We start from the raw sequence: 19,577 nt of genomic DNA on the forward strand, positions 1-19,577 counted from the left end.
AAAAGTTTAGAGGGCAGAAAATATTAATGGATAAACAAGTACTGGTCAGCAATAAAAATAGCATCAGCCTTCTGCTTTCACAAAAGCCAAGAAAACCAAGAAAAATTTCATTCTGAGTATATACAGAACTGCTGGAAAGAGATCATTCTATACATGTAGTACATATGCAAATATCGTATATGAGGAAGTATGAGTTATTACACAATCATTAATAACTAAGCATGCCAAATCAGTCATCAGATTTCAAAGAATCATAGCCTTGTTTCAAGAGGTCCCGCCAGGTTTTAAGGAAACATGCATTTTCTGTACATTTGAAGACAAGCTATTCCACTTGAGCTGATACTGCAGATGTGACCTCAAGAAATTTGGTTAATGAAAATGCTGCATCTCTGATCTGCATTTCCACTTTCTCCAGCAGGTCTACCATTTGGCCGTTGTTCCTGCTCAGAACTGGCCAGCCCAAACTCACTGGTTGCGTGGGGAAGATGCCAAAAGGCATCTGAAGATGAAGGAGAAAAGGGAGGTTCTGGGGGCTGGTGAAGAAACCCACAACTCCTCGAGGTCAGCCATGGGGAAGAGCTAGGAGCTCAGAATCCGACCAGCAAGAGGACATTTTAAAACAGGTTCTTTTTTCTTTCTCTTTTTATCACCTATGATTTTAAGAGTCCAGGTAATACAAGCACAGTTTTACTGCATAGGGCATAGAATAAAAACAGTTGATCTAAATATTTAAGAGGTATTTTGCCATGCTATTGTTGGGCTGGGGTGAATATATATTTACATTTCTGTATATCTACATATGTATGAAATATTTAGGTCTGTTTTCATATATTTGCCTATTTAAAGCTTAATTTTTAAAAAAAGTTTTATTTTTCTTCTAATTATTGTTAAGGGGAACATTTTAAGAACTAGAAAGTTTTAAAATATATATTTTTACTTATCTTGTCAAACTTATATTTCTTATAGGGAAAACTCATATAAACTCTTCAAGAAACATCAGGAACTTAAAATTTTATTTTAAACATTAATTCCTTAACTGTGATTCACTTTGGAAACATGCTATTCAATTAACTATTAATTTGAAAATTCAAAAATAGGTTTTTCCATATGTCTTACTATCAATGAAATCAAAACGCCATTTGAATAAGCAACTTGTATGCTAGAGTAGCTTTATACCCTCTCTGAGGCAGTCTATTCTCATGCCCTTCCCTTTTAGTAAACACTGTCATGTTTCTCCCTCTCATATCAGTAGAAAGATCGTTTCTCACTGATGTCATTACCCGAAAGCTATTTTTGAGGAGGAAGAGGTCTTATCATTTATTGGCTCAGATACCATATTTTAAGTAGAAAACATTGGACAATATAAAACACTGCCCAACTCATGTCTACTACTGAAAAATTGTTTTGATTTGTGATGTATTTCAAATCTAAATTTTGTTATTATCTGTAATGGGCATTTGTCATCATTATGGCTAGCACCTTTTGAAAATCCTATGTTTGGCAAATTTTCCATGGTGAAAATTTCACTGCATCAAAATTGTAGCTAGAATTTATAGTTTTCTATACTTTCTTACAGCGAGGGAGTATTCATGTGACTTGGGAACTGCTGAACAGGCTTGGATTCTGAAACAAGTAATGTGAAATGGACACTGCAGCCTCCATTTCCTAGTGAGGATGGTGGAGTTTAGTGGAGAGACACTGAGCTTCTAAGGTAGCTGTGGCAGAGCATCAAGAAGTGACACCCTTATTGCAACATGTGGCCTGTTCCCCGTGGTAGCACTTTGACTGTCCTCCCCTCCAAGTTTGGAGGCTGTTCAGCCAGAAGGAGTGCCAAGTTGGTGATTATAACTTGGGCATTGTTTCTGGCTGAACAGCCTCGAAACTTGACTATCTGGCTCTCCCAGAGATTCTATGCATTTCCCGGTAGCTTTTAGTTATTATTATTATTATTTGCTTAAACTGATTAGACTCGGATCTGCTGTTTGCAGTCAAAAACTCTTCAACAACCAAATTTGGTCTAACTTGTGCTTTCCTTTTACAGTGGCTGTAGTAATGGAGGATGTGTTAATGTTAAAATCATATTTTACAGGAAAGAATATTCAATATACTGAAACAAGACGTCTTCGTTAACCCAATCATAGTGTTAGATAAGCACAAACTGAATTTAAGAAGTATGCTTCAAGTATAATTATATGTATCTTGCAGGATGAATTTGAGGATTATCAGTAACATGTATAAAATCTTTGCCACAATCTGTGACATTTAATAGGCCTCAGTAAATGTTATGAATTATTTATTACATAATGTTAGATATATGTGCATGTTAGATGTTGATCAAAAATTTATTTTATTTAATTCCCACCAGGCACTATTTTAGGTGCAGTGAACAAAGCAGTCAAAAATCTGGTTTTTTTTTTAAGTTCACATTCTAATAGATGAAGATTGAAAATAAATATGTCAAGCAAGTAAATATGCTTCATATTAAATTCTGACAATGCTATGGAGAAAAAGCATGGGGGTGGTTAGAAGGGAAATGTGAGGGAGGGTGGAAGAGGGTTACAATTTTAGATAGAGTGTTCAGGGATGATTTCATTGAAAAAGTGATATTTGAGCACAGACCTGAAAGAGAGGTGAGCCATTATTGTATATCTTTTTTGTTTACTATACTTGTTTCTTGGACTATTTTCCTTTAACTTTTAGTGCTTTCTGTTAGGGTATTCAATATGATTGATATGTGCGAATGTACAAGAGAGGAAAGAGTATTTCATGAAAAGGGTTAAATAAGCGCACAGGCTCTGTGGTGAGAGCCCAGTGCCTCTGGAATGGTGTGTGCATGGAAAAGAGTAGAAAATGAGTCGTGTAGTCTGTAGTCGTGGCCGGGTGGTTAAGGCGATGGACTAGAAAATGAGTCGTGTAACCAGCCAGCCAGATTATGTATGCTTTAGAGTCCATTCATATGACTTTAGCTTACTCAGAGTAAGATGGGAATAGGAGAGTGACCTGATCTGGCTTAAACATATAACCTGAATATACTTTTTAGCCCCTAAATTAGTGAGACATAAAAGCAAGAGAAAATAGTTGTCTCCCATTGCTGCCTAAAGTGGTCACAGCTATTGATCAAATTAAGTATTCTTAGCACTCAGTTTTAAAGTATTACATGGTATAATGTAGAGTTGAAGCAAACTGAGACTTTCCTCCCCAACCTGAGTGTAAAACAAAATGATCAATTTCCTTAATAGTGCACTCCAGTCCCCTAATCTCTCATCCTTAGTCCCACTCATTAGAAATAAAGCCATGTTTGTTATTGACTCAACTACTTTGTCTTGCTTAGGATGCAAAGATTAGTCATTAATTCTAGTTTCTTAATATAGTACCCTAATGTTCATAAATTTGCTTTTCATTCTCATTTCCTCCTTCTTCAATGTAAAATAATCTCAATAGAACTTTCATATATAAGGGGCAGAGATCCTTTTAGTTACCTTGAGAAAAAGGGTTTGACAGAAGGTGCATATGGATTAGAACTGGTCCTGAGACCATTAGGTCCTGAGAAAACTCTAAGGACTGGTACATCTGTGGGCCTCTATGCCTCTCTTAGTTCATCTCTCCATTCTCTGTTGTCTTCTTCACTGTGGTGTATCTTTTTTGCTTCCCTTTTCTTTCAGCTTGCCAGTGCCCAACTTAATTAAACCTTGCAACTTCCTCTCCTTTTAATTGTGATTTGGAGCAAATTTATGTGAGATTGTGGTTGTAATTCCTGGCGTAGAGCACCTAAATCACCACATCTTTTCAAGCTGCATGACATATATAATAGATCATTAGCCAGCCTGTTAATTAGTTGCACTTAGGGGAGTTGCCCTATTCTCTCTTCCCTTTAGTTGGGACAGAGGAATGAGTTCACATGATTAAAGAACATGGCCACTTAGAAGAATTAATAGTGCAGAATCCTTTTCAGGTCATGTTGACATTCCAAGGAATGATTGACATATTTCAATAACAAGTATTTGTTTACATTTTCAGAGTCAAACTAGAAAATTTGAAATTTGCTTGAAGTGGAAATGTAGAAATGTATCATAACTCTTTATGACTATTAATTTAGTGCTGAGTTTCTTAATAGCAGTAGAGTGACAAACTCCTGAGAAATATGTATCCAAACCTTCTGATAAGGGGGCAATGGGTAATTTTAAAATGCAAATTCAATATATCTTATTTTTATAATACAAACATCAGAAAGTAAGTTGACAAAATCTTGGCTGGGGGAGGGGCTATGCAGAAGATAAATTAAGAATTTTAAAAGTGAGATTTCAAAAGGTTCTATGTTCACAGAAGGCATGATTTCTGTTTTGCAGATGTCATTACTGTCTTTGTAGAAAATCTCACTCCATAAACAGCTAGAACTAATAAGTGAGTTTAATAATCCTATATCCATAGGATATAAGAACAATATACAAAAGTGAGTCATTCCTATATATCGGCCATGAATTCCGAATTTGAATATTACAATACCATTTGTAAAAGCACACATGCATACAAACCCAAATAAATAGTCATGCATATATCTAACTAAATAGTTGTAGAATATGTATGCTGAAAACTATAAAACACTAAGGAAAGAATTCAAAGAAAAACTAAATAGAAAAATATATACCATGTTCATTAATCCCAAGGAAGAACAGAGAACAGATGCCATTTCTCCCCCAATTTAATCTGTAGTCTCCATGCAATCTCTGTTGATATTCCAACAAGCTTTTTCTTACCGATTTGATAGACTGATTCTAAAATGTACATAGAAAGGCAAAGCAACTAGAATAGCCAAAACAACTTTGAAAAATAAAAACTGGAGGACTCAAATGACCTAATTTCTAGAAATGTTATAAAGCCATAGTAATCAAAACTGTGGTATTGGAGAAAGGATACATAGATCATCAGAACAGAGCAGAGCAGAGCATCCGTAAATATGCACACATAAATATAGTCTACCAAAATTTACAATAGTGCAAAGGCAATTCATTTGAGAAAGTAGTCTTTTCAACAAATGGTGATGAAACACTTGGATGTCCATATGCATAAAATGAAACTTGATGCACATTTTATGTCTCGTACACAACTAAGTCATGAACCTAAATGTAAAACATAAAACTATACAACTTCTAGAGCAATGGTTTCAAGTGGTAGTAACTTTTGTCTCCCAGGAACAAAGTATAGAGACATTTTTGACTGTCATTACTTGGGAGGAGGAGATCACTGGCATCTAGTGGGTGCAGACCAGGGATGCCACTAAATATCCCACAATGCATAGCACAGTCACCATCACACACACAAAAATGCCAACTTCTAGTCTGGATAAATATATTAGGGTTATGTAAGTATCTCTTCTTAGAGGAACAGAAACTTGGTAAAGAGTGTATGGGAATGCTTTTTACTCTCTTTGCAACTCTTCAGGGCAATACACTATACTTCAAAGTCTAACATTTAATAATTTCCTAATCTGTTTCTGTGAAGGCATCATGTACTGTAGCAGATGTATTCTGCTTTGATGTCTTGCAAAATCACTTTGATTCTTCAATTAAATTTATTAAATGTGTAAATATTGCCAGTCATGTATTATATGTTAAAAATTTGAGACCAATAAAATATTTTCAAATGTCTCCTCTTTGAAGGAGCTTTCCTGTTTCATCTAACCTAAAATACCACCTTTCTCCACCAATCTTTCTGATGTTCTCCCCATGGAACTTTTTTCTGACTGTTTTCCCTTTTCTAGGGTATATGCTCCATGAAGGCAGGGACTTTGTTGTACCTCCAGGGCCAGAACTGGCGCACTAGAGATGGATGCTTAATAAATATTTGTTGAGTGAATGAATTATATGTATTTGTGTTGCGTCTTCCCAATAAGTGGTCTTTATTCAAACGTTGGAGCTTCAGTAAACCCCTATTTGGCTGTGAACAGATTAGTCTCAATCCTAGTATTTAATTTACCCCGAGTGAAAGTAACACCTTTCTCTTAAGCAGCAAGATGCATTAGTCTTTACATTAGGATTTTTCATGGCAAAAAACAAATCCATTTTTTTTCTTCCCTTTCTTCAGCTCTGGGGATGCCAGGCAAGAAGGAGATGATGGGGTAGATAATGGTTACTTTGTAATTTTCTGGAAGATCATGCTGGTTCTACTAGAAGACTTTTACCTCACATGATTGGATGCTCTTCAAGCTGAACTTCTTCCATTTGTGATAGTATTTGGACCATTTCTAGAATATGTTATAAGGTTTTCTTTCCAATTAAATTTTTAGGTTAAAGTTCTCATTTGAATCAGATTATTTCAAATATAAGAAAATTTGTGATAAGCATTGAAGATAGAAATTGGTAAACATATGTCCCCCTCCCAGAGGTAACAGGTGGTAGGTTATTAAGAGTTACTTGTTGAGCTGAGCAGTGGAGGCATACATGAAGGAATGATCGTTTCCACCTAGGAAAGCATGGGAAAGCTTCAGAAAGAATGAAACACTTAGACTGAAGAAAAAGAATAAATCAGTAATCAACAATAATTTAAACAACTACATTTTAATGTTGCCACTTGCCTTAACTTTCTTCATGTAAAATATGAATATGAAATTAGTTCACTTTTAGAACAGTATCTTAAGTAACAATGACCTCTCCCCCGTTTAGAAAATTGCTGCCTTATCTAGAAAAATGTACTTCATTCTTACCACTTTTTATGTGAAGGATGCAAATCAAACCCCAGATTATTCCCAAGACAAAACGATGATTTAGCACCTTTCTCAAATATTAACTTTATGGGTCTATGACTGCATGTATTTTTATATTTAGACATTAAAAACTGTTAGAATTTGTAATTATCGATACACCTACTTATTTCATTGTCTTGTCCTATGATATTTCCATAGATTCTATTATTTGGTCAGAATCAAAGCCAAAAGATGTTTCACAACAAATGAAATTTAGAAATCAAAGAAAATTCTGCCATATCATCCTGAATGCACCCAGAATGCATGGTGATTTTGAGTACACAAAGTTGGGCCATATTGTCCTAAATTAGTTATGTTTTCTGGTGCTATCATACCCATCTTTAAGTAAATTATTGTAGAAATGTGTTTTCTAGATGATTTAAATGGATATTAATAACAGAATGGCACAATGCAGTTCCTGTAGACTTGCTAACTACCATATGTCTCGCTTTTCCCCTTAGGAGCTGAAGGGAAGACAAAGATCATAATTCTTTTAGGGTAGATAAAACATTTCAAATGAACAGATTATTTAAATTGTATTTAAGATAAAGTACTAAGATGAATCTGGTCAAATAATAATGAATGATGCAGGCTTAAGTGTTATGAACAACTAAGGGAACATACATTAATATTATCTAGAATTATCATGGAAGTCATAGCAATTGAGGAAAAGGAATTGAGATGCCCTTTGAACCTTAAGCAGGGTTGGCGTAGAATTTGCAACAACATTCTAAGCAGTTAGAACGTGATGAATGAAGATTGCCCGTACAGAACACCATAAAGATTGTCTGACCTACAGTACAAGATACGTGTTTCTAGAGAAATATTTATATGGCATGGTAGGGTTAAGAAAATGTCCTTCTTAAGTTGGCTGTCGATGAAAGTATGGCCTAACGCAAAGAAACTTTTCTAGTTCAGGTTTCCCATGGATCAATTTTAAGACAATTATCTTATTCCTGAAAAGAGTATTTCCTTCAGCATATTCCCTGAAAACCTGTTTTAAAATACTTTTAACTGAAACCCTTTGTATAAAGCAGGATTCTCTTTGCTGTTATATTAGCTTTAATTATATGAATTATATTAACCTTGTGTTAGGTTAGGGTTTTTTAATGTAAAAATATGTTATATAATCAAATAAGTTTTAGAAATACTATATTACTATTAAATTTTTTTCACAGCTACATGAATGAGTTTTCAGAGACTTTAATATACTTATATGAATTGTGAACCTCCAAGAGAATATTTAACTCGCATCAAAAATAAGTATCTTCCCCCCTTATTTTTTTTTTCTTTTTGTAGCATTGACAGGGATTAGCATTTCTTGGGACAAACTTTAGAAAATGCTGACTTAAAGCATTTAAATATATATTTAAAAGAAAATGTTTATTGAGATAAGTCTCTAATTGTGGAGTAGATATACTTATACTCTCTCAAATCATTATTAGCCAACCTATCTTGCTAGTGGCTAGGAAACATAGAAGAGAAAAGCAACCGTTTAAGTGTGTGGGTAATTTTTCCAAACGTTTGGCACACAGTACAAGCTGAATACACTGTTTGAGTCCAATTTTCTCAAAAATTCAAATCTACTATAACAAATGACAGATACCAAGGAAGAAAATTTTAATAGCATTTTTAAACAAGCATTTAAAAAATATTGACCCTATTTTACCACAACCTCAGAGAGAATATATATATTTAACACTGTTAGGGAACATTATAGATAGCCTTGAAGGAAACATTTTCAAGGACAGTTTCAAGAGTTTACCTTTAGAAATGTAAATTCCCTCATTTCTCTAACTAATGGTTTACTAATATCTCCAGTAATCAGGGTAGAGGTGTACCACATGGTTGACCATGTTTTATGATGGAAGGAGCCTAACCTACCTAGAAAAGTCCATCAGAAGAAAGAAAGCTTGGTGAAGAGTAATTTGTTTCTAAAAAATATTAGTCAACTAATCTTTCTGGAGTTAACAGTGATAACCAAACAGAAAAAAATACTTGACTCGAAGTCCTGTTAATGGGGCAGTTCAGTAAATTGTATGGAAGTGTATACAGTTCTATACAGCTATCGCACCAGTGAAGGTGAAATGTCATACGGGTCAAGGAAAGTGAGAGAAGGCAGGAAGGTGTTACCAACACACACTGAGGGTGTCACCAGAGCATCTTCTATAGATCAAATAAAGCCCATCAGCACCTAACTAGATGGTGATGAGGCTGAGAAAGAGCATGAAGGATGTGAGTTCAGTGCAATGCAAACTGACAGCTATTTGTAGATTCTGGCCTGCTTAGAATAGTGTTTCCATTTCCCTTTATCAGTGAATGAAGACTGCAGACATTTCCAAACAAGTTTCTTTTAAAAGACTAAAATTTAACATAGAAAGTAATGTCTCATGTTGATTGTTGGTAATAGGCTATTAAAGGTCATATATTCAATGAAAGTAGAAAATTAAAGAGCAGTGAAGTATTAAAAATCTCATCTTAAAAATTCTGTTGAGATTTATTAACTGAATCTGGCAGTGTTAATACATAGCTCATTTATTTTATCAAAGGAGAAATGTTATCCAAAGTAAGCAATTTGTAATGCTGTATGAAAATATTTTATATACAGATATAGTGTCAAAATTAAATACACATATTTCATTAATTAAAAGGTAAACATATATTATTATCTTAAAAATATACCTCCCAAATTGCAAACTTATTTGGACAAGTTATAGTCTATATAAATGACAAAGTAACTCAGTACTAAGGTTTAGCATCCTTAGACTAGGTGAATTTATTTTTATTTTATTTTATTTTTTTGAATTAGTCCTTTTTTCACGTCAAAACATTTGCTATACCATTTATTGAAGGCACTGTGTTACACATTCATGATTAATTAGATCTCTTGAAATCTCTTTTAGGTATCTTGGACCTTATTATGCTGTTGCTTACTTAAGGTTTATGACTCTCTTATTCTCATGGGCATTATCCATATATCATTGTTAACCCTAAAACATCTCCAGCACAGAAGACAATTTTCACTCTTAATACAGTATAATAGATTCATAGTGAACCATAAAATTATTTTGACAGTAAAGCAATGTCAATTTTGAATCTTTGAAACCATTATATACTTCATAGATTTAATGTCTTGAAATATTTAAACAGGTTTGAAAAGTATTATTGCAACTGATCTTACATGGATTGTCTTACAAAAATCAGCACAGAATTATACTGACTGATAAATGTTCACATATGTAAGAAATAGTTTGTTGACTGGAGCATTCAGTTTCCATTGTTTGTATTCATCTTCTAGTAATACAATATGCATTTCTCAATTGCTCTAATCCATTTTGACCATGGTGCATTCAATAACTTCTAAGAAGCATTCCACTCTGAAAAACTGCATAAGCAGATAGATTCTTGGAGGATGCAGCTAAAGTTCGTGTTTCTATATTGCCACTCCATATTTTTCAGTGTTCTTTAGTGCCCATCAAAATTTTATTCCAACAAGTTTTTATCTCTTGTAGTAGTCTCTTTAGGAAACACAAGTCATTCAGTTTTTTCTGTTCCTTTAAAGATTTATTTTCTTCCTAGAGAATAGAGTTTTAAAAGTTTAAACTTCACATTTTTACAAAAACATATTTTAAAATACTTAATTTTTCATCATGTTACTTTATACTGAAAAACTGGTGCAATGAAAAGGTAGAATCTTGTGTGACATTTTAAAGACGATGATTTCTAACTATCCTTGTGATAACTGACATGTAGAAAATTCAAGGTTGGTGTGATTAAAGATTTAGGATTCTCCAAAGAGCTGTATCAGCTGACCGCCATTTTCACAGTTTAACAGTGGACATAATAACACTGTTTGGAATTTCATGAGAAAGGTAATTGTAGATTACTCAGTTGAGTTTCTTTTATTTAGAAAAATGTATTTTTAGTGGGAAGAAGAATAAACATTGAAAATACTCAGATTATTTTGTCAAAGATAATTAATAAGGATATAGCTGATGGAACTTGTACCCTAAGGTCTACTCCAACAATTAACCTTCACCAGAGTATGTCAGATGCCTTCCTCATAAGCTAGGTTTTAGCACCTGACAAGAATCTTAAAAAGGGCTACCTGTACAACCTGTAGGAAGAAAGAGATACTTGGCATGAACAGACATATAAAGGAGTAACTCTGTATAGACTCAGTTATATTTCTGAGTCCTCTGACCTGTGAGAATGGGAATAGTGCAGGGTAGAATAATTCTTCACTTAGATAACAACTAGTTAATCACAAATATAAAGCATACCAATGACTTTTACCCCTTCCTAGACCAGGAGGTGATATCAGTTGTTTGTTTAACACTCTTTACAGTTGAGCCCAGACTTCAGGGTGAAAATCAACATAGTGTTTTCAACAATCACTACCAAGTAAATGGATGTGCAAGCAATATAAAAACTATTATAACTAGTTATTGGGTAACTAGATAATTTAGATAACAAGTTATTGGGTATTCTCTCAGTCATATATTGTGCTCAGTGTTTTACATAATTTACTTCATTTTATTTGCTTAATCATCGTATGGACTTGATGATTTGAACTCATTTCACAGATGAAGAAACTGATCTGCAAAGAAGATAAATAAGCTGCTAAGGTCAAGTAAATATATGTCAAGTAAATATAATGACTGAATCTCGAGCTCCTCTGTCCTATTTTTAATTTGGCCACAAATTCAGATCTCTTTTTGTCATGTATTTAGTAACACTAGCACATACTTTTTGAAGAATACATTTCAAAGATTAAACAACAGACCTCAAAGGGAAATATAAAGGCAAACTTTTCATATTGTTTTCAATAAGGGGTCCTGGACAATTCTTTTAAGTACAAGTTGAAGTTGATTTGCCTAAGCAGATTTGAAATATATAGATGTGAAAGTTTCATACTTTTCCTCGGACACCGAGAATAAGCATTCACTAAAAAGTAAAAAACAGAGAATCTTGGTTTTACCCCCGCATCCTGGGAAAATAGTTTTTATCTTTTCTTTTCTTTTTTTTTTTTTTTTTTGCTCTGTTTTTTGTTTTTTGTTTTGAGACAGAGTCCCACTCTGTTGCCCAGGCTAGAGTGCAGTGGCGCGATCTCGGCTCACTGCAACCTCCGCCTCCTGGGTTTAAGCGATTCTCCTGCCTCAGCCTCCTGAATAGCTGGGACTACAGGCGCGCACCACGCCCAGCTAATTTTTGTATTTTTAGTAGAGACGGGGTTTCACCATGTTGGCCAGGATGGTCTTGATCTTTCCACCTTGTGATTCGCCCACCTCGGACCCCCAAAGTGCTGGGATTACAGGCGTGAGCCACCGCACCCAACCTTTCTTTTCCAAACTTTCTTTCCAAATTCTTTTAGTGAAAAGCCTTCAGGGTGATTATATTGCTTTTAGCTCCTGTATTCACTTCAGATGTTCCACTTTGCATGGAATCCCTAGAGTTTCCTAAATCTCAGAGTGTACAGGCTCACTTTGCTTTTCTGAAAAGAGTAAGGAATTTCCATGTTGCCAAGTAGCTATTAGTCAAATAATGGAAATGTAAAAGAAGAATCCATCACTTTTATGAACCAGGTGTGCTCATTTTTCCATGCCTCAACCTAATTAGTGCCTATATCATTTTAAAGTTTAGTCAGATCCATTTAAGTATTCTGCCTTATTAAGTCATTCATATTTTCCATATTATTGTATAATTTATCTAATAATATCTAGTAGTATATGTATAAATATATGTTTATATACTATTATATATTATTTATACTATACAATCTACACTAATAAAAGAGGTATAAGTCCTTATTGTTTAATTTTTATTTCTTTACAAACTAACAGGGATGGCTTTTTTTCTTCATGTATTTGTCATCTACTTTATATTCTCCTATATAAATTATTTGTTCATTTCTTTTACCTACTAGCTGCAATATTTTAATGCTGCTTCTTCTAAAAAAAATCATGCTTTGGTATTTGCCCTAACAGCTTCTATTTTTAAATAGTGGGTTTAAAAATGCAATTTAAAGGAATCAAATTTTTGAGGGGCACCTCACTTCTCCTTTTATCAATGTTATAATAAATTATTTCAAAACCAGCTATAAGAAGGAAACAATTCAAAATGAAAAATTAGGAATTAAGTTGAGTAAAAAGCTGATGAACCATAAGGAAAATTATACAATTATTCTCACCAAACTCTTTGTTGGTTGGGCTTCACCTAGGGCAGATGGTTTTCTTCCTTTAACCTTAAAAACAAAGTCACATTTATAATATTGAATATTTCTTCATTGCTCCTCCAATTGTTTGTAATTGCTAATTTTCATATTGCCTTCAGCTCATCTAATCTATTTGAGACTCTACTTTAAATTTCTTATTGTTAAGAAAGTAAAATATTAATATGATTTAGAAATGGAATATCAGGGTAAAGGAAGAAGCAAGATAGTTCAGTCTTCTGAATACCCAGAATCCATAATTTTGTAGGTATGCCTAGCACTGTGTTAACTACTGTGAGGTGTGAAAAATTAACATAGTAGGGTATACTAGCAGAGATAAAACTTGAATTTTAATCAATATAAAAATAAAGTTAACAAGAAATCATTAAATCCTGGCCATACATTTTATTAAGCTTCACTTATCAGAAACAAAATGAAATAAAACAATAGTAAAAAGCTTGTAGCATGCCTGGCTCATGAAGAAAATTCAGTGTAGATGACTGCTTTAACATCTTGCCTTGTTATTTCAAGAAAAAGGTGACTTATATCAAGTTAATCAATGTTGTAATATAATTTAATTTCAAAGATTTAAATTATTTGCATATTTTCTTTCTCTACAGTTAATTTTGGAACATGATGATCCATACAAAGCTCAATACATAAGAGAAAGAATCACAAATATATAACATACCTAAGACCTTTACCTCTTCCTAGACCAAGAGGTGATATCAGTTTTCTGTTTTACACTCTTTTCAGTTGAACCAAGAGTGGAGGCTTATAATCAACACAGTATTTTCAACAGTCACAACTAATTAATTGGATGTGCAAGCAACATAAAACCTATCTGCATTAGACAGTACTTTGAAATCACTATTAAGTAGGAATGAAGAAATGGTAGACTAGAGTAGGAAGTCTTCATGAATCTTGAGCTGAGCCTTGAAGGCATAGAACAAAATAGATCCGATTTACAGAAAAAAAAAGTAGAAATGCTCTCTAGGGGACAAACGTAAGGACGCAAGTTTGGAAATAAGCTTGGCAAATCCGGCACACTAAGAGGAGACTGGCTTCCATCATGTACATAAAGCAATGATAAATGAGGCTATCCAAGTTATATAATAGATAATCTACATTTTTATCACTGTCAATAGGATTCAAAGATAATCTTACCATTTTACCTTCTATGGGAAACTACTAGTGCTCAAACAAAATTCCTTTTTAAGTCATAAATATGTTATTTAAGAAAACATTTAAAACCATAAAATAACCTTTTGATTTTGTGTGGCAGCTGGTAAAATCCAAAAAGAGGTAAATAATACAAATAAAGCATTGTATTAAATATTGAAAACTTTTTAGTACTAAGCACTTTACATGTGTTATGCCATTTAATCCTTTCAAATCCTACAATGTAGATATTATGTTTTTCTGCATTTTGTAGATAAGGAAACTGCTGTCTAGTCTCTAGATGATGTCTTCCATATTTGGTTTTGTTGTTTTAGTTCATAACCACTAGTAGAAAAGTAGGAAAATATTAGCCCTATTTGTATCAAAATTATTTAAAGAAGGGAAAATTGTTGGACATGTTTATGTCTAGTTTAAGCCTATAAAGATATTTGTTAAATACATTTGATTTCCTGTTTTATTGACTAGGAGTTCTTGTAAATGTGTACATGTATGGATTAAAGCTATTAATAAGTTTTAGATATAGAAATTTACCATTCCCCACCCAATATATCACCCTAGTATCCTTGGAAGTTATTATGGCAATGAAGCATTTATTTATTTATTTATTACTCCCCTTTCACAAACAATTGACTCTAGCCAAGAGATAAATAGGTATTTCCAAACTGAGCCTTTCCTCTTCTAGGATTGAGTAAATATACTTCAACTTTAGATGATAATAAACACTTAGTATTCTATGATAATGGATATGATCATCAGAGAATAGTGGTATCTTGGCATAGGAGTAGTTAATATTTTTATTGAAAGTAAATAGTCCTTAGCTTACCTGGCCAGTGCAGTTCAACAGTATTGTTGTGCCTTCTGAAACTTTTAATAAGTGGAGATCAAAATCACCAGTGCTATTCATTTTAAGAAATTGCCTCAACTTGCGAGCAGCACGGAATAAAAACATACCTTCCTATTATAGGAAAAAGTCAGAAGGGCCATGGTTCAAATAAAATATTAAGAAATTATAAGCTTTCTTAAGGAGCCTAGAACTTGAGCTATATTGCTAGGTAATGCCCCGCCTCCACCCCAGCTTTCTATTCCAGTTAATCATGTGACTGACAAGTAACAGAACTAAAACTTTTTGGCTCCTAGGTGACAGCATGAAGTTCTTAGAACTTGGTTTAATAATTATCTTGACTTTTAAAGTTTGTTTTCTCTATTATGCTTATGTGATCTTATCGCTTATGTGTGAACATATTAGAAGATTATTCATTTTAAACATGATAACTGAAGGAGAAGGCTTCTGGAAGCAACAATGTATTATAAGAGGTATGTGTGGTTTTTTCTTAGTATTTCTTGCATCTTTTGAGCTATGGAAGAATAGCTGATAATAAGAAAATAAAGGAGTGTAGTCACCTAAAACATAAGTTTTGCAGATATTTAAATTAAGAAATTTTTAAAGAAGAATTTATGGTTGTGATATGCCATGAGGCTAACTTAGCTACTGTGAGTTTTTAAAAGACTATGAAATAGCACACCCATTTCTGTAGGGAGAAATGACATAAACTTTTTAGGTTTTGTAAAGTGTAATACCAACTAGATGTGGTAATCATTTAGAGATAAGCAAATATTGAAAGAAAAATTTTCAAGACGCTTCCAACTAAATTATACCAATGACTTATATTTGTATGTGTGCAAGCATTCACATTAACAAGTATTTTTCTGTATAAGAAATTTAGAGGCCAGGCACGGTGGCTCATGCCTGTAATCCCAGCAGTTTGGGAGGCGGAGGCAGGCGGATCATGAGGTCAGGACATCGAGATCATCCTGGCCAGCATGGTGAAACCCCGTCTCCACTAAAAATACAAAAATTAGCTGGGTGTGGTGGTGCATGCCTGTAGACCCACTTACTCGGGAGACTGAGGCAGGAGAATCGCTTGCAACCAGGAGGCGGAGGTTAAAGTGAGCTGAGATTGCGCCACTACACTCCAGCCTGGTGACAGAGTGAGACTTCGCCTCCAAAAAAAAAAAAAAGAAAGAAAGAAAATTAGAAATAAGAGATAGGTGTGTCTTTGAATTCGACCATTCTAGTATTTTCAAGGTAAAAAATAGAATGGTGAAACAGAAAAAAAAACTTGTTATTTAATAAGCACAGGAGTATTTGTAAAACAAAAATATAAAATTGGGCCATAGTATGATTTAATCAATGGGAATTATGTGGTCAGGCTGCAAATATTAATAGTATTCATATAATTGTCTAACAGAGGCACAAAAAAAAGAAGCTTCTATAAAATCAAGCTTGAATGACAAACTCCAAATAATTATCATTACCTTATTAGCATCACAGATATGTCTTTTAAAAAAGTTAAATTCATTATTCAGGCAATTGCTACCAATTTCTTTCATGCTGTCCTGTAATAAATAACATAAAATAATATGGTTAAAACTCAGTACTTTTCTAATATCTTGTAATTATAAAAAATAATAATCTTATAATATCTGGTATTTATATGTGCATTTTAAGGAAAATAAGTTTTGCCTGGCTCAGCTGACTAAGCATGAGGAATAGTTTTCTATAGTTGAAGGATAAATAAGTGTATATACAAATCCTCCCATATTTAGAGCCCCTCCCAGATCCCATAATTGAATCCCAGAATTCTCTAAGAGAATCTGGCTCATCTAGGGAAATAAAAGTACCTATTTTAGAAGTTATGCTTTATAGACAAAGTATTATAAAATGTGAAGTCATTAAGTTGAGATGAATTTAAGAGGTTATTCAGTCAAATTTCCTGCCATCAACAAATAACAAGAAAAGGAATTTATATTAGAATGAAGGGATCCATAGAAAGCTCAACATATAAGAGAAAGAATCACAAATATATAACATACCTAAGCCCCTTTACCCCTTCATATCAGTTGTCTGTTTTACACTCTTTTCAGTTGAGCTGAGACTACAGGCTTATAATCAACATAGTATTTTCAACAGTCACAACTAATTAATTGGATGTGCAAGGAATATAAAAACATCTGCATTAGACAGTACTTTGACAGTGAGAATTAAGGTTGAAATTTATTCACAACGTTTTTAGCAATCCAATTTTCTGGGATGGTTGAGGTAGAATTTTCCTGAGACACAGTGTAATTGTATATGTGTGTATTATAAACATAGGAGTCGGAAAGCAGACTGGTATGTGCTCTACTTTTTTTTCATTTATAAGGAATGTAGTAGAAGAAGGTAGAGATTATCTAAATCAATAATTTAGTTGATATTAGGAAAAACCTCCTAAGGTTTCAGATTTTCTTATGCACTGGGTTGGACTAGCTCTGTCCAGCAAACTAGCAACTCCATGCTATCAGAGCTTCTAGGACTAAAAGCAATCTCAGCCTATGTAATGTCTCCAGAGAAACAGGATAAGAAGTGGAGCAATGGCAGGATTTAGTCATGGGCTTTGAATCCTCATCTGCCTCTCAGAAGAGTATTCATTACTGTTATCACCTGTGAAAAGCATGATGATGTCTGGGTTTACCCTGATTTTAAAATGTATATACTATCAGTTTTATCTGCAAGAAGTGTCTGAATACATACATCTCAAGTGTAAAAGATACATTTTTAATAACTATCTTCACATTGCCATTGTACATATTCCTGAAAATTTAGTGGATAATTAATATTTGCCTATTAAGTCATTTTCATGTTGACTTCCCCTTACCCCAAGGACAATAACTCATACATAATTTTTTCTTTGATAAAACATAGAGTATTTAATTCTTACCATGTCATCCTTCAAAAAAGGTGAAAAATGTGCAGCTACTCTATATGTTATCTTCCAGTTCACCAAAAATATCGTATGAGACAATATATCACATAATGAATGCCAATTTCTTGCAACATGTTAGCAAATTGCATGACACATGAATATTTAAAAAGCCATATTGGTCATGTGGCTTTTCTAGGTTATTGATAAAACTTATTTTTGGCAGATCCACAGAAAGATAATGTTATACCAGTTGATTTTTTTTTTACCTAATGCTTGATATGGAATGTAAATGTGTTACTATACCCTTAAAAGTTTGACTCCTATAGGGGTCACAGTTATTAATTCATCGACCTTAGTACATTTTATTAATGCATCTAATATAGATCTATATGACTGCCAATTACTGTTGCTTTCTAAAATTCTTTTCATTCATGCCCTATCAGAAGAATGGCTCAGAGTAAGAATTATAGATACATGGTGTTGGAAAGAAACTTAGATGGCCATCTTTTGATTTAACAAAGAATAGAATTACTTGACCAAAGTCACAATAATTGTTTCTTATTCACATGTCACCTATGTCCAGATGCAAATAAGAAACAAATCGCAGCCAGTCACGGTGGCTTACGCCTGCAATCCCAGCCCTTTGGGAGGCCAAGGTGGGTAGATCGTGAGGTCAGTAGTTCGAGACCAGCCTGGCCAACATGGTGAAACCCCATCTCTACTAAAAATACCAAAAAAAAAAAAAAAAAAAATTAGCCAGGTGTGGTGGCACATGCCTGTAATCTCAGCCACTTGGGAGGCTGAGGCAGGAGAATCGCTTGAACCTGGGAGGCAGAGTTTGCAGTGAGCTGAGATCACGCCACTGCACTCCAGCCTGGGCAACAGAGCAAGAGTCTGTCTCAGAAAAAAATAAAAAATAAAAAGAAACATATCATATATCACATATGTCAAGATGTACATAAGAAACAAATTTCTTCAAATATTTTGTGAATATGGAAAATCAAGAGAAAAGCCAGGATTATAAGACTGAACTGCAGTATTTTCTAGTATAAAACATGACATTGGCTAAGTTCTTTTTTTTAGGTGAAGTTATTTCTTAATACTTTTGTCTTTTAACTCTTATACTAGAAGAAAAGTAATTTATAAACTATAATTACAGTATACACTATAATTACATACAAATGCATTACAGCCCTCTGAATTTGACTATATTTTATCTTTACAGTGAATTTTATGCTTTATCTTTACAGTGAGTTTTATGCTTTCATATCTTTTCATGTTTTTAGTGTCTTTTTCTTTATTTTTTATACATTTATTTTAAGTCCAGGGGTACAAGTGCAGGGTTGTTACATAGGTAAACTTGTGTCATGGGGTTTTTTTGTATAGATTATTTCATCACCCAGGTATTAAGCCTAGTATCCATTAATTGTTTTTTGATCCTCTCCCTTTTCCTACCCTCCATCCTCCAAAAAGCCCCAGTGTGTATTGTTCCCCTGTATGTGTCCATGTGTTCTCATCATTTAGCTGCCACTTACAAGTGAGAACATGTGGTATTTGGTTTTCTGTTCCTGTATTAGTTTGCTAAGGATAATGGCCTCCAGCTCCATCCATGTCCCTGCAAAGGACATGATCTCATTTTTCTTATTCTTTTTTGTGGCTGCATAGTGTTCCATGGTGTATATGTACCACATTTTCTTTATCC

At 33.7% G+C, this 19,577-nt stretch overlaps 1 protein-coding gene and 1 pseudogene across 3 annotated transcripts in view; both read right to left on the reverse strand.

The window, feature by feature from the left end:
• Nucleotides 1-229: 229 nt before the first annotated feature.
• LOC103891348 (renal cancer differentiation gene 1 protein-like) lies at nt 230-646 on the reverse strand (annotated as a pseudogene).
• An 8,864-nt stretch (nt 647-9,510) lies between these two features.
• IL7 (interleukin 7) overlaps nt 9,511-19,577 on the reverse strand; it is a 73,517-nt gene continuing 63,450 nt past the window's right edge. For 2 of the 3 annotated variants that reach the window (XM_002819199.6, XM_054561793.2), the window contains 4 exons: nt 16,449-16,529; nt 14,956-15,087; nt 12,930-12,983; nt 9,511-10,314 (listed from right to left, as the gene is read on the reverse strand). In XM_002819199.6, coding sequence (XP_002819245.1) covers nt 10,195-10,314; nt 12,930-12,983; nt 14,956-15,087; nt 16,449-16,529 — 387 coding nt within the window. In that variant the 3' untranslated portion in view covers nt 9,511-10,194. The remainder of the gene's footprint in view (nt 10,315-12,929; nt 12,984-14,955; nt 15,088-16,448; nt 16,530-19,577) is intronic. The other variant, XM_002819200.6, reaches the window with a different exon arrangement.

This window comes from Pongo abelii, chromosome 7, assembly GCF_028885655.2.
Source record: "Pongo abelii isolate AG06213 chromosome 7, NHGRI_mPonAbe1-v2.0_pri, whole genome shotgun sequence".
NCBI lineage: Eukaryota > Metazoa > Chordata > Mammalia > Primates > Hominidae > Pongo > Pongo abelii.